At 39.6% G+C, this 16,604-nt stretch overlaps 1 protein-coding gene across 1 annotated transcript; it reads right to left on the minus strand.

Moving 5' to 3' along the window:
* Positions 1-2,883: 2,883 nt before the first annotated feature.
* eif3f (eukaryotic translation initiation factor 3 subunit F) lies at positions 2,884-14,719 on the minus strand. The gene is made up of 8 exons (XM_003223133.4): positions 14,415-14,719; positions 9,716-9,786; positions 9,020-9,099; positions 8,477-8,614; positions 7,409-7,500; positions 4,402-4,538; positions 4,159-4,272; positions 2,884-3,153 (listed from the first exon to the last, which is right to left on the minus strand). Exons 1-8 carry the CDS (start codon positions 14,695-14,697, stop codon positions 3,076-3,078), a joined length of 993 nt encoding a protein of 330 aa, XP_003223181.2. The 5' UTR covers positions 14,698-14,719; the 3' UTR covers positions 2,884-3,075.
* Positions 14,720-16,604: the final 1,885 nt, after the last annotated feature.

Consider the following 16,604-nt stretch of genomic DNA (forward strand, 5'->3'; position numbering starts at 1 on the left):
TCTAAAGGAAACCAAACCTGCAAGATCTGCTCCATTCCTGAACCATAGACCGGCTCATTATTAAACCACCAGATCAAAGTACAAAAGCAAGAAATGCATTACTAAGCTCATGTGCTGAAAGAAACACACACACACGCATACCTAATTTAGTTTGGAGATTTCTTGAATCTTATGTAAAGATAGTACCATTGCTGCGACATGAGTGCATTTTCGAATAGTGAAGAAAGCATTGAAGATAACCAATTTGGCTGCTTTCTTTCTCCCTGACACCCACTACTTTCCAAAAATTCTAGAGATATGCTCTCTATTTTACGTTGTTGTTGAAATACTTAACTTCTGCTGGTGGTGCTAGAGCACAAATCCAAATTCACAGCCAGGTCCTTCCAAAACTGGTAACAGATGCTACTCAGGGGCTAGATTGCAGTGGCCTGAGAACAGGAAGAGGCCTTGGTTTGAAGCCTGGTAACCGCTGGTTGACCAGACAACACGGTCAAAGAAAGGTTTTAATATTAACCTTTCATATTAAATATTAAGTGGGGAGCAGACAGTGGGCAGCAATTGCACCTCTCTGGTTCATTACAATATATACTTGTGAAATGCTTCACAAGCAAGATATCCCTTTACATCCTTCCTTTGTTTTCTTCAGGGAACAAACAGGTGGGTAACAGATATATGACTTTGCAACAGTCACAAAACAAAGACCCCTGACAGTGGTGTCATATGAGGATCTGCAAGGCCCAATGACCCTATTCAGATATTCAAAACTGGGTAAGGTTTACAATCACTAGGAACGTGATCATATTTATATATGCAGTTAGTTTCTCTTCAGACCTTCTGGGTTGCAACAGGGAGGTCAGGGATGTAGCTGGCCTAATGTACACTTTCCAAAAAATGTTTCTAAATACACTGTGAAGTGCAAAGCACCGCGTATTTGGAGTGGAGTTTTAAAAAAACTGAATCTGTGGCAACTGTGCACACTTCAGTGTTGCACGACATGGAGTGATACCCGATCGCAACACTCTACTGCAATGGGTTTATGTGTTCTGGGCCACAGGAAACATGATGATGAAGAAGCCACCTGGCTGTTCCTGAAGCATACTGCTGCCCAAAAATGTGGAAACAGTGTGGGGGGAGGGAGAGTTTTGTTAGTCTGCAACGTTCTGTCCAGCGCCATGCAGCAGCTTTGCAATGTCTAGATGTCCCTAAGGTGTATACTTCACACAGAATTTTACTTCCATGCATGCAAGATGATGATTGTGCAGAATTGAATGCTAGGGATTTCTCACAATGCAAAGCATTCTGCCAGGAAATGATTACCGTTTTGACTGAAGATAACAATGCCGTTGTGATGATTAGTGATGCAAGAATATCAGGACACACTGCAACAGCACACACTGTGAGATCATCGATGGCTGTGGGGAAACACAAGTTTCCCAATGCATAATCTCCTAGTTTTTCATAGTCAAGCATAGACACAAAGAAAGCTTACTTCAGTAATTTAGGGAAAAACTGAGTGTGATCCCATGGTCAGAAATACTAGAGGTGATAGATGGGAATTTCTGAAAAGTAAGATATTGGAGGCAGACTCACACCTAGCTGTCTAAATGTGGCTGTTGGTACCTATACTTCTCTAAATACATCATGGTACTATATCCCAGCAACACTTAATGAGACTATCTAGACAACATATTCCATTTGCAATATTTGGACCTACCAGATACTTCATTATGCAATCTATGTGCACATCACAACTTGTTTTTAATAATCTAATAGCCTGTTATCATGAACATCTCCTGCCTTGCCCAGAGAAAAAAATTCCACAAAGAATGTCTTAGTGACAATACCTTTTCTTCCAAGTGATTACCTTCTTCCCAGAGACACTTCCTTCTTTCAACAGCAGACCAAGCATTAGAAGCACTGCTATCATAGCTCAGCCCCCCTGGATCTGCATACGTGACCCTGTGCAATACACTGGATAGCACCCACAGTCTTTCTAGTTTCATAGCTTAAGCAATATGTCATGTTGCTGATAGAATCATAAAGTTGGAAGAGACCACAAGAGCCATCCAGGTCAATCCCCTGCCAAGCAGAAAAATGTAATCAAAGTACTCCCAACGGATGGTCATCCAGCCTCTGCTTAAAAACCTCCAGAGGAAACTCTTGTCGCACTGAGGCGTTGAATTCCATTGTTCAACAACTCTCACAGTCAGTAAGTTCTTCCTAAAGTTCAGTTGCAATCTCTTTTTCTCCTGTTTGCATCCATTGCTCCATGTTCTAGTCTCCTGAGCAGCAGAAAACTCGCTTCCCCCCTCCTCAATGTGACATCCTTTCAAATATTAAAACATGACTATCATGTCTTCTCTCCGTTTTCTCTTCTATAGGCTAAACATACCCAGCACTTTAAGCTGCTCCTCATAGGGTTTGGCCTCCTGACCTTTGACCATTTTGATCACCCTCCTCTGGACACATTGCAACTTGTCAATATCCCTCTTGAATTGTGGTACCCAGAATTGGACACAAGATTCCAGGTGAAGTCTGACCAAAGCAGAATTGAGTGGAACTACTATTTCCCTAGATCTACATACTACATTATGTATGTCTGCCTCCGCAAATGACTTAATCCTTATTATGGAGAAAAAACCACCAGTACTGCATAATTCTAAAGAATCTTGACCATTTCCTACTCATCTTTGAAAGCCCAAGACTGTTCTTCCTTTCTCCCCAAGCTGGTTCTGTTGGAGTAAGTTCCATTAAAAAAATTAATAATACCTTTACTTTACTTACTTGGCTTATTAAGAATCAAAACACTTTAACAAGAATCAGTAATTTGTGTGTTAGGTATATATATGTGAGGTTGAACAGATTGAGAGCTTTTAGTTTAAATTTATAACGATAATTTTTAATTATTGTCAGCCCATTTCATTTTCAGTTTTTTTTTTCTTGTGAAGAGGAGGGAATATATGGAGCAAGGATGGAAGTTAAGCTAATAGTCATTTCAGAATTGTAGTCCAACTTCATAACTTGGATGCAATGGGCACAAATTCAAATTTTCTTCATGTTCTCTCAGAAGATCTATCACAGGTTTAGAATTTTTTCATTGAGCGCAATCTGTGATTGGGTGAGGTTTGCCAAGTAAGTCACCATCAGCAGATCCTGTAAGGAAATGAAGGTAAACATGTATTATACATCTGTGTGTCTAATCTACAGACAAGAAAACCGAGCCCCAATTCAGAGAAGGTGACTACTAGTATCTGCAATTTCTTTTAGGTCTGTAGAAGGATTTATTCCTTTTTCTTAAATGTTATTAAAACTATAAGCAATATGGCATATTGGCACAATATTATTATTTTTAAAAAACAGAACAAACCAAAAAGTCAGCAGTCATTCACATTATTTTCTATAAAATAAAGGTTTGTAAGGTTTATATGTAGTCTTCGGCTCATAGGTTCACAACATAAGAAAATAACAATACATTTGCTATTAAACTAAAGCACCTCTCCATGGGTCCAAATGTGACCATGGAGGAGGTGGCAAGTCCCTGTTGTCCCTGATGAAATTAATAAAAGGAAGCCACACTGAAAAGAAGCTTAGTCTGACTGGGCATTCATATTGGCTTGTACAGTAAAACTCAGCTTTCCCAAAAAGTGCTATTACGTGTTTGTTTGTTTTTTCCCAGGCTTCAATGGGGAACTGCTCCAGTTTTGTCAATTTCTGAGCTATTGTCAATCTTGAAGCCAAACAAAATAATAGGTGGGTGTATTTGTACATAGGGTATTTCATTTTCATTACAGTTAGATACCAAAAATACATTTTTTAAAGCATGAAAAATCTGATATGGGAAGAGAGAGATTTTATTGGAAGACCTTTCTATAATCTTTCTATTTAACATTTGTAGTGGATCAGTATCCTATGCTTTCTCAAAGCCCTCAGGGTCTGGGTAGGATGAAGATAAAGGGAATACATGATCATAGAGCATCCTTTTTGGAGAAAGTTCTGGCAGGATTCCTGCTGCTATTGACAAAATTGGAAGGAACATGTGCATGTTTTGGAGAGTGATAAAGGAGAGAGGGAATGTGATCATTAGTGCTCCTCCACTACAGCCCCAGCTCTGTCCTCATATAACCCTGCCCAGCAATCATGTTTGCTCCCATAACTTACATTGATATTGCTGTTCAACATTGTCTCAAAGTCTTCTGGAGAAATCGTTGGAACTTGGTTAATGAGGTCCATCAGAAAACGACCAACGGTGTTGTCCGCTGCCACTTTACCAGACTAGACAAAAGACAGATAAAGATGCTACTTAATATGTAAAGGAAAAATCAGTCAGTCAGTCAATCAATCAATCAATCAATCAATCAATCTGCACAGTGCATTTCTTTCTACAATACCAGAATATCTTACCAATACGTCTTCTGCATATTGCAGCACTGTGTTCAGAGTATCCTGGATCCGCACTGAAGCTGTAGCCACTTGCTGAAGGTCACTGGACAAACTAATCACTCGATTTGGGCTAAAGCAAGTTTTCATAATGAGATCCACTGAAATCATAGGATAAGATGGTTAGAAAAGAGATCCAAGATTATTCAACAAAAAGGTTATAAACAACTGTGTTTCACAATCTTGAAGGCTGCCTTTTAAAGAAATTGTGCTCTAAAAGGTGAAACATTAAAAAGAATGAACAAATTAGGCAAATACGCTAATAAAAATAATGCTTCATCTATGAACAGCCTTTTGGGGGGGGGGAATTATCTTCCAGAGAATTAAACAATTACTACATAAAAGTACTGACTTTTGTCTTGACATTTCCTTGGTTATTGTATGATAGGGTTCATTTCTAGAACCAAGAGCATTATTGATAAGTGACAAAGTTAGTAAATCACAATGGTAGTAACTGGTAAACTAAAAAAATTTATAAAGGAATATTCAGAACAGTGGAATTGGAATACACCGTATCCACAAATATCACTCCGTTGACAGTGGGTTAAATTGAAATAACAGTTTTCCTGGTAGGCAACATCTTTCCTCCCCAGTGACTACTGTTAAAACCAAACCTTTCATCTCACCAGCACAGCCACACGTTTTGCATTTCTATGGCTATTTACGCACACTGTCTGCCTACAAATGTCTGTTCATAGGCACTTCACTCCATGCACACAAGGAAACAGACTTATGCTACCATTGTATTTCTAACTCTTTGTATTATTCAAAATAATTTAGTATTTTTTAAAATGAAGACTTCTTCAAATCAAAATTGCTAAGGTAGTATTCATCTTCCCATTTAGGAAAACCATTCAGTACTGAACCAGCTACTGAACAGCAAAGTAGGGGTTCTAAAACATCTGTAAAGTGATTCTGGGAACACAAGGATATATACTGTTATTTATGTTTAGCCCTTCCTTTCTGGTCCTTCTTCCTTTCCCACTCAAAAGAGCCAACACATTCCAAAAAATCTCAGATGGAGAAAGAAGACTCTAGTTGAAAGAGCAGCAGGCTGGTACGAAAACATACCCTTCTACCAAATATATTCTAAATATGACCCAGCAGCAACTCAAGTTCTCAGATCTGGATCTGTCACTGACCTTTTAAAAAAACTGTCACATGTAAAGAATAGGAAGTGGAGAGAGAGTATCATTGTCTCTGTCACCTTTGCTGCCAGGAAAAGCTGGAAGACCTGGCTGCATTTACACTCAGAATTAATGCAGTTTGATACCACTTTAACTGCCATGGCTGAAGACTATGGAATCCTGAGAATTGTAGTTTGGAGAGGCACCAGCACTCTTTGACAGAGAAGACTAAAGACCTTGCAAGCCCAACTCCCATAATCCCATAACATTAAGCCAAGGCAGGTAAAGTGTTGTTAAACTGCATTAATTTCACAATATAGATGCATCCATGGAGTAGTAAGTAAGTAAGTAAAAGTTTATTTGTATACCGCCCTCTCTCCTGAAAGGGACTCAGGGCGGTTTCCAATATAAAATCAGCATAAAACATTGTACAATAAAACACTGAAAACACTATAAAACTCTATAAGAATTAAAAACAAAACATAACAATTGACTAAAACAATCACATAAACAGAAGGAATATAATCACTCAAATAACATATGAATCTGAAAAGAAAAAAGAAAAAACACCACTGGGATGGAGGAGAGGATGGCCTGGAGGGACCACTAGAACTAAAATACAATGTTACATTCTAAGATGCTTTGGGGCAGAGGAATATAGTGCAATGTTTCAAGTCAAAGAGATGGCCTGTGCAACTACTATAGCTATGGGCTCGGTTATCCAAAGGCGCAGCGGAAGAGCCAGGTTTTAAGCAGCTTTTTGAAGGAAGCCAGGGTGGGTGCTTGCCGGATCTCCTCCGGAAGGGAATTCCAGATCCGGGGAGCAACAATAGAGAACAATAGAGAAGGCCCGCTCCCTCGTCCCCGCCAACTGAGCCTGGAATGGTCCCCGCCAACTGAGCCAGGAGCGAAAGAAGTGCCCTACCGGATGAACGAAGAGGACGAGTGGGTTCATAGCATGGTGAAGAGGACGAGTGGGTTCATAACCATGGAGAGCATGGTTATGCATAAAACAACAATATTTTAATTGCCATGAAACAGACCATCAAATGCTATTCAATATTTTCAGGAAATCTGGAATCTTCTTATCATCTACTGGTAGAGATCTATTTGCTATCTCCCATTAGCAAACTTAAAATATGAGTTGACCATGATGGATACTTATTGATGGGATAATAGCTGGGGTCATTTTTTTACGCAGTCATGCTATATATTTATGTATATTCCCTGCTTCAAACTGTTGCTTTTTAAAAACACATAGTGTGATAAATAGCAAACATGGGAGCATTTTTTAAAATGTCACCCAAGCCCTGAGTAACAACTAGAACATAAGGATCAACAGGTTTTTCTGTCTTACAAAACAATATGTCAGTATTAAAAACATCATTATATGCTTTGCTTTGTAAGCTCCAGCCTCTTTACAAATGCTTCAAATAACTCTGCCAGATCGACAAAATCATTGTCTCAGCCCTGCATTTCTCCATAATACTTGACAAGCTAACAGTGACGATCTATCAGTGATAAAACAAACAATATGAGAATAAATTGCTTTACAGAAAAAACGTACAGGGGTAAGCACAGTCACATTTCTCCTACAGAAATTAACCCTCTCCCCTAACCTTAGCAACCTTAGTATCAGGTGTGGTGAGTTAGCTTTAGCCCCTTTCTTCAATACAGAATTTTTACTTATCCCAAAGAAAAGACAGACACTGAGAGTCAACATAGACCTTGTCTTCCTGTCCAACTTTTCACTGCATTCTGTACTCATATATCAGAATGTTGCAAAACTTGGGGAAACAGTTTCAGACATCAGCTAGGTATGAAACAAAAAATGAAGTGCTTACCACCTATTCGCTCTGTGTCATAGTAGGCATACTTAACGGTGAGAGGAGTGAACATTACTCCCATAGTTTTACCAGGGACTCCCATTGCAGTGCTAGAGAGAAGCAGATTTTTTACAAAGGTCAATATGTCCAACTAAACATCATTTTTAGCAGTGTACCAACTATGAGCAGTATTTCTAACAGAAAGCACAGAAACACTACCATGGATCTAACTGCAAACTTATCATAGAAAGGAAGACAAGCAAAATGCAGATAGATGGAGAAGACCCAGGTTCAAAGAAAAAGAATATGCTGCCTTTCAAGTTACTGCATAACTGAAAGATCTTTTAAAGCTATACAAGCAGCATGCAGGCAGCCTCCACATTTGCACGGTATTTTTTTGTGGATTTGATTATTTGCAAATTTGATTAATATGCTCTCTCTAGGCATCTCTAGGTCCACCAGGGTGACTATGGTCGAATTCTACTGGAAGGTGACCATAGAGATACACTGGAGAATGTAGATTCCAAGAGAGATGTTCTCTCGGGTTTAAAAAATAGTTTTTGAATGTGTTTTTCCTACTTTTGCACTCTAAATCCCCATGAAAGCGGAGAACCTACTGTATTTCCAGTATTTTTCAGTTGTATGACTATCCGCTTAAAAAGGCAGCAGTGATATAGGCAATATAAGAAAGGAGGATTGAATTAATTGTGTTCATATCTAGTCCATTTGGTCTACACAGCAGATGGAAGCATAGACCATAGCTCCATTAAAAATGCTTTCATTTATACAACTGGAATTGTTAAAATGTTCATTTAATGTTTCATAGCATTCTTAATTAGTGTAACATTTATAGACAAGAGCCTTATTTGTTTTATTAAGCAACAATCTATTTTGATGGGTCATTTTTATAATTTTTTATTAACATTTATAATTTTAGTCTGTAAACTGACTTTGGGGATTTAATTCTTACAGAGTGATAGGAATAAATAAATCAATTATTACAGTGAATCTGGATCACAAATTGTATTCTAATCTTAACAAAACAGATAAAACAAGCACAAAACTTAAAATTGTTTATGAAAATACCTGACATATGCCTTAATACTCATACGCCCATTTTGTAGACTAGTATCCACAGTGAGATGAATTGGATTGTGTGCTTCCCGACTGTAATATTCATGAATCAGGACAGAGTGTTCTGTGATGTCATGTCCTGTTGCATACCTTCAAAAAAGAAGAAGAAGAGGAGTTCGGATAATTAAGATACAAACAAACACAATTACATTCATTCAACATAGATGTTTTAAAATTGGCTTTTTCAAAAACAGAGCAGTATTTTCTCAGTGAGACATAAAAAATAATGCTCTAACATTCAAAAGTGAGCAGCATCCATAAGGCATCTCTCTGCAATAATTTGAAGTGCTTTAAATAAGTATAACCAATTTTGTGATATTAATTAAGCTGACAAATAATAACAGGCTTAAGTTCACCAGTGGAGCTGGGTGCTTCTTACAACATGCATGGTGAGGTAGCTGCACAAGACTGCTACTGTACAGATTTTAAACCTTATATACAGCACTAGAATAAGATATTTTCCAATTGGCTAGGTAGACATCAACAATGACCTACCATCCCAGAATAATTTCACTTGGAGACACTTTCTTGTGCAGCTCATACATATTCTTGGCAAATTCCATGTCAACTGCCACCTGGAAAACAGCAAAACGAATATGAAAATGTATAGTAGTGAAAGTTGAACTCATTAGACTAATAAAACGTCATCAGCTTTCCTTTGACAGAACACACCCTTCTAATAAGCATGCAGTTGTTATTTATTTCCTTGTACTTAATGAATGGTTGTAACTTTATTCTTGCTGGGACAGGGAAGCACACATCCAAATTAACACAGTATAATAAACAACACAAAGGAATGATAAGAAAAAGACAGCAACCTGATAAACATGGAGAACAAATCTTTCCATACACATTTCTCTTGGGATAGCATTTCAGTAATCCACAATGTCAAAATATTCAGTATATTTATTATTTCTTCTCAACATCTGCATTAAAGTGCATGTTCATGAATAAATAGATCCCAGCAATACAATGAAATATTAGTGTGTGACCATATAGCGGTATATCCCTTGCTATTAGATTGCAGTATTTTCAATTTTAAAAATTGTGTAAAAATAAAAAAATCAGATTCCTAAACCCAACATATCATAATTTAGCTAATATCACACCACTGCATTATTTCATTAGGCTTAACACTCAGGAGGTTAGAACAGCAATGTAATGCGAAATGAAGACCAAACTGGTACTCACTTCATCTTCTGACTCATTGTGAGGGACAGAGAAGCAATTGGTGACATCCACTGAATGTTTGTCAATTGTGCCTGTAAAATTAAATAAAACATGCTTGATAAAGAGCTCCTCTGTCATGGATGTTATTAGCCCCTGTAATATTGCTCCAAGAGTAGATGTGGGGGCAAGGCTGGCATCTGTATTTGTAGTGGGACTGTAACTATCCATGTTACAAATGGTAAGTGAGCAGTTGTTTAAGATTTGAAAACTAAATGTAAGCCTGTCTCCCAGAACTTGCAAGGCAGTTGTGTTCTCCAGAATTGGCAATATCTCATTAAGGAGGCATTTGAGAAGTTTACGCTGGGGACTATAGGTAATAACTAGAAAAATTATGACATCTTGGAATTTTGTTTAATACTATATGATTCTTGCAATCTTGTTTTGTTTCTTCACCTTCTTGGGTGTGTTCTGCCGTTTGAGAACTATCTGCTGTAAATATGAAAAAGAAAGGAAACAATACTTATGGCCTTTTATTTGTAATAAAACAAGCTGGGATATAGCGGCCAAAGCTTCATTTTTGTTGGCCAATAATAATCCCATTCTGACAAAAAAAGTGGCCCTGTATTTGTTTAAAGCTGCTAAAAGGAGATCGGAGTACATAGATCAGATTGGGGTGCAGTATATGGGAGACAAGGATAGTTGATGCATATATCTATAGCTAAGCTACATTGGCACTAAGCTGGCAAGTACCTGTACATCTGTATTTTGTTTTAAGTGAACTAGATGTATGCTGTGTTTGTACTGTCTGTCCTTGATAAGGCCAACTAGCTAATCAATAAATTGTTGCTGTAAATCCAATAATTTTGTGTCTTTGTCTTGTGCGTCTGAGCAGATACAATACTAGTTGGGTCAATGAAGTCCAGTTTTTACCAACAACATGCTACCAAAACCTTTGAAGGCTTTGGCTATAAACAACAGAAAGCCCACCCTTAGATAAAAGTGAAGTACTGTCTAGGACTCCTTTCCTCCTTTTCATGTTGCAAAAGACTAACACAGCTGCTTCTTTGGATGCAAAAAAAGGCTCTTTCTATCTGCAATAAATAATTAATGAAAATCCTATTACTATTTCTTCCCTTCAACGATATGCTATAGCCTGCCCAAATTCTTTTTCCAATACAATTTACTCAAAGTTCCCTTTGTCGTTTCCCACATCTGAACATCCCCATAACAACAGCACATGTGCAGAAAACAGCTAGACCTTGGGAATGATCTGTTTCCAATGCTAATTATGCCCTGGGCAGGTTAGGGGTCAACTTCCATTTTGGCTTCCAAAGCCCAAGAGCTATCATATATATGAACCCCAGAAGACTGTGTGAATGTATGCAAAGCACTTTGGGAGCTAGGACCGAATGGAACTGAGAGACAAGAGTTTGACTTTTCTGCTTAACCCTAACAATTTATAACAGAGCTGTCCAAACATTGAATGTTGGTGACACACTTTTTAGACACATATCATTTCATGATACAGTCATTCAGTTTTATTAGCAAACCAGAAGTTAAGCCAACCCCTTATAAGAGATGCGGACACATAAATAAACTGCAATAATGAAGAAGACAGGAGCATAATGAAAACCTTTCACTTATACAGTAGAATCTCACTTATCCAACATTCTGGATTACCCAACGCATTTTTGTAGGCAATGTTTTCAATACATCGTGATATTTTGGTGCTAAATTCGTAAATACAGTAATTACTACATAGCATTACTGCGTATTGAACAACTTTTTCTGCCAAATTTGTTGTATAACCTGACGTTTTGGTTCTTAATTTGTAAAATCATAACCTAATTTGATGTTTAATAGGCTTTTCCTTAATGCCTCCTTATTATCCAACATATTTGCTTATCCAACATTCTGCCGGCCTGTTTATGTTGGATAAGTGAGATTCTACTGTATTTCAAACATATATAATTTGTAAGATAACATATTATCTTCAAGATTTTTGTTGTTTCTCATTACGTTCATGCAACACACCTACACACTGCAGCTGACACACAGATATGTTGTGACCCACAATTTGAAGAGCTCTGCTTTATAGTGTAACTAACTGGGGTTCCCAGTGATTAGGGATTTTGTAAGGATAAACATTAGAAGTAGTCAGTGGTCCCATTTGAAAATGTATTAGGATGTGGGGAAATAACTCCCAACATTTGGGGTCAAACCCCACCAATATTTCAAGTTGGTCATGTTGGGTCTGTGTGTCAGGTTTGCTCCAGACTCATCATCGGTGGGAGTTATAGGGCTTTCTGGATGTGTTTTCCACATACAAGCATAGTTACATACCTTATATAGTAGAATCTAATGCTCACCTTTTTTGGCTAAAAGGCCTTGCCAAAAATTGGGTGCGCATTAGATTTGCGTCATACAGTAATCTTAGTGCTGAGCCAAGGAAAAGGAGAAGGTGCTTCAGGAGATATACCTGGAGCTCCTCTTTGAGGGACGTCATCTCTCATTTAATGGTCTTGGCTCAACGCTATGCAATCCTGGGATTTGAACTTTGGTGGGGCATCAGCATTCTTTGGCAGAGAAGGCTCAAAAGCTTGTCAAACTACAGACCCTACAATTCCATAGCACTGAAACAAGGCAATTAAAGTGAATAAATTCTACAGTATAGACACACCCCTAGATTTGTGGGAGAATGGAACACGGATGATGGGATTTGCAATACCTTTACCCACTTTGGTTGCCACTTCCAAAGGCCACTGCGAATGAGGGACCTGAACCAAACTTGGCACAGACACACTGTGACCCACTTTATGTGCTGGTGAAGTTTGGGGGAGAATGGACCATTGCTGATGGGATTTGCAATATTGTCATCCACTTCCACAGACCACTGCGACCTCCACAAATGACGGACCTGGCCCAAACTTTGAACAGACTCCCCCCATGACCAACTGAACATACTGGAGGGGACAGGGGGGATTGACTTTGATTTCAGAGAGTTCACCCACATCCAGAGGAACTGTGACCTCTACCAACAATGGACCGGGACCAAATTTGGCACAGAGAACCCCCATGGCCAACTGAACATACTGGGATGATTAACCATAAATTCTGGGAGTTGTAGTTCACCCACACCAAACCCAGCCAACGACGGATCTGGACTAAGCTTGGTGCACAGACCCAACATGGCCAACTTTGAATACTGGCAGGGTTTGGGAAGGACTGAGCCACAATTTTGGAGATTGTAGTTCACCCACATCCTTATGCATTTCCTAATGGGAGCATTCATAAAAAAATAAAAGACTTGACTTTTTGTTAATAAATAGGTAATATCACTGAGGGAATTTGTAACACTAATATCAAAAAACAAACAATGCTTTTTCAAATAACCTGGGCATCGCTGGGTACCTAAAGCTAGCATGTATGTGTGTATATGTGTATGTGTGTGTATAAGCTTTGGATAGCATAGGGAAGGGTTTCAGTGCTCGAGTTTCAGTCAAGTACTGGAATATTTGGTTTCTTCTTTATGACCAAGTAAGCTATGCAGCAAAGAGATTTCCAATTTCTGTAAATTTTAGTGTGTTTTATTGTATTGTAATACAGTAGAGCCTCACTTATCCAACATTCTGGATTATCCAACGCATTTTTGTAGTCAATGATTTCAATGCATTGTGATATTTTGGTGCTAAATTCGTAAATACAGTAATTACTACATAGCATTAATGTGTACTGAACTACTTTTCCTGTCAAATTTGTTGTATAACATGATGTTTTGGTGCTTAGTTTCTAAAATCATAACCTATTTTGATGTTTAATAGGCTTTTTCTTAATCTCTCCAACATTATTTGCTTATCCAACGTTCTGCCAGCCCGTTTATGTTGGATAAGTGAGACTCTACTGTACTGCACTGTTTGCTAACAATTTATCTGAAAGTGAGGAATAAAGTGAGTTATTAACTGAGGTCTAGAGACCAATAGCAAATTAATACATAGGGAAGGGTATGTACATTATAGATCAGTGGTTCTCAACCTGTGGGCCCCTAGATGTTTTGGCCTTCAACTCCCAGAAATCCGAACAGTTGGTAAACTGGCTGGGATTTCTGGGAGTTGTAGGCCAAACCACCTGGGGACCTACAGGTTGAGAACCACTGTTATAGAGCCAAAAGAGCAAGAATCATGCATTTCCACTTACAGTAGAGTCTCACTTATCCAAGCCTCGCTTATCCAAGTTTCTGGATTATCCAAGGCATTTTTGTAGTCAATGTTTTCAATATATCGTGATATTTTGGTGCTAAATTCGTAAATACAGTCATCACAACATAACATTAATGTGTACTGAACTACTTTTCCTGTCAAATTTGTTGTATAACATGATGTTTTGGTGCTTAATTTGTAAAATCATAACCTAATTTGATGTTTAATAGGCTTTTCCTTAATCCCTCCTTATTATCCAAGATATTCGCTTATCCAAGCTTCTGTCCGCCCTTTAGCTTGGATAAGTGAAACTCTACTGTATATAGAGATTTAGCACACATGCAGCTAAGCACCCAGTCAAGTAGACATTTCCACTATTTCTTCCCTGTGGAAAAGTGATGGATGTATTCAGTGATGTGGAATCACTGGTTCTTGTAGAAATGTCTATGAAGAATTTATAGAATACCTCTGTGGTGTTTGTATTGCTTGCCCGTGCCTGCTATACATCCCCACGCACTCCTTACCGAGGAGGGTGCCGATGACGCGCCCCGCGCCCTCGTTGCGCCTCTCGTAGCTGTCCACTATGGAGGACAGCACCACCGGGTGCAGCCGGACCGCGCGGCCGCCAGGGAAGGGCGCAGCTAGCGGAGCCGGAGCGGGGGCCGGAGCCGGAGGCGCTGCAGGCGGCGGGGCAGCGGGGGCGGCAGGAGCAGCGGCCGGCAAAGGCGCCAAGGAAGCAGCCGCTGGAGACGCGGGCGAAGGCGTCGCAGCGCCCTGAGGAGCCGGAGCGGCCTCCACCGTCGCCATCTTGTCAGCGAAAAGGCCACGCGCCCGTCAACGCCGGCTCTGATTGGCTCAGCACCGCCGTCACATGACACCGACTTCCTATGGAGGTCGGCTCCGTTTTCCCGAAGGGTTCCATTGGTCCTAGAGCCCGGAAGCCGAGTGACGTGGAACGTCCGGCTTCCTCACACACAACTCGAAAGACATAGGATGATGTTGAGTTTCTGGTTTGGATCGTAACTTGTTTCCTTGGCTCCTTCCACGCAGCTGAATAAAAAAAAAACCCCATTTTCTGCATTGAATTGGAATATACGGCAGTGTGGACTCAGATATCCCAGTTCAAAGCAGATATTATGGGATTGCCTGCCTTGATATTCGGGGTTATATGGCTGTGTGGAAGAGCCCCCAAACAGCTGAATAAAATCCCGCATTGTGTTGTCGAAGGCTTTCATGGCCGGGATCACAGGGTTCTTGTATGTCTTTCGGGCTGTGTGGCCATGTTCCAGAAGTATTCTCTCCTGACGTTTCGCCCACATCTATGGCAGGCATCCTCAGAGGTTGTGAGGTATGGATAAACTAAGTAAGGAAAGGAAAGAATATATATCTGTGTGGAGTCCAGGGTGTGGCAAGAGTCCTTTGTCACTGGGAAGCCAGCATTAATGTTTCAGTTAATCACCCTAATTAGCATTGGAAAGGTTTTTGTCTCTTGCCTGGGGGCACCCTTTGTTCAGTCATTAGCTGTTCTCCGCCCTCAGAGTGTTGGTTCCCATCTACTGTTTTGATTTTAGAGTTTTGTAATACTGGTAGCCAGATTTTGTTCATTTTCATGCCACACCCTGGACTCTACACAGATATATATTATTTCCTTTCCTTACTTAGTTTATCTATACCTCACAACCTCTGAGGATGCCTGCCATAGAGGTGGGCGAAATGTCAGGAGAGAATACTTCTGGAACATGGCCACACAGCCTGAAAGACATACAACAACCCTGAAATCCCGCATTACCTGCGTTTAGCTGGAATATATGGTAGTGTGGACCCAGGGCCCATCCACACAGCCATATAATCCAGAATATTAAGACAGAAAATCCCACAATATCTGCTTTGAACTGAGTTATCTGAGTCACACTGCCAGATATTCCAGTTCAAAGCAGAACATGGGGGATTTTATTCAGCTGTGTGGAAGGGGGCCTCAGATAACCCAGTTCAAAGCTTTATTGTTGGATTTTCTGCCATGATATTCTGGATGAATAGGCCCAATAGAGCTGTCATCAGAATACTTCTTTATGTTTTAAAAGCGTATGGCACTTTATTACTGTTACTCATTTCCATGATACAGCACTTTATGAAACCTGTCCCTGCTGGTTTGCTTTTAATTACTCTGATTTTATCTGCTTGGATTTTAATGTATTGTTCATTATTTTATTTTGTGTATCGTTGAAATGTTTTAAGTTTTTGTCATATATGTTGTGTCGTTGTTTCGGGCTTGTCCCTGTTGTGAGCCACCCCGAGTCCCTTCGGGGAGATGGGGCGGGATATAAAAGTTTATTATTTATTATTATGAAATGGCTGTGTGGAACGGCCCAATATCTGCTCGGAATCCCAAAGATGTTCCTGTAACCATTCTGGCTGCTGTATTTTGAACCAGCTGGAGTTTCTGAATTTGGCATAAGAGTAGCCACTGTAAAGTGTATTACTGAAGTCCAACCTTGAAATTACCAGTATGTGCACTACCATCTTTACGTCCTCCAAATCTAGAAAGGGGCACAGCTGATGCTGGTAGTAAGCAATGTAACAGCTTTTTTTTAGGAGCAGCTATCCCCAAACACCACCATCTGGACCCCTCCAGGTGTTCCAGAAGGCTACCATGGTTGATGGTACTGAAAGTCGTTGAGAGCTCTAGAAGCACCACAGGGACACACACCACTTGA

Source organism: Anolis carolinensis, chromosome 3 (genome assembly GCF_035594765.1).
Source record: "Anolis carolinensis isolate JA03-04 chromosome 3, rAnoCar3.1.pri, whole genome shotgun sequence".
Lineage (NCBI taxonomy): Eukaryota > Metazoa > Chordata > Lepidosauria > Squamata > Dactyloidae > Anolis > Anolis carolinensis.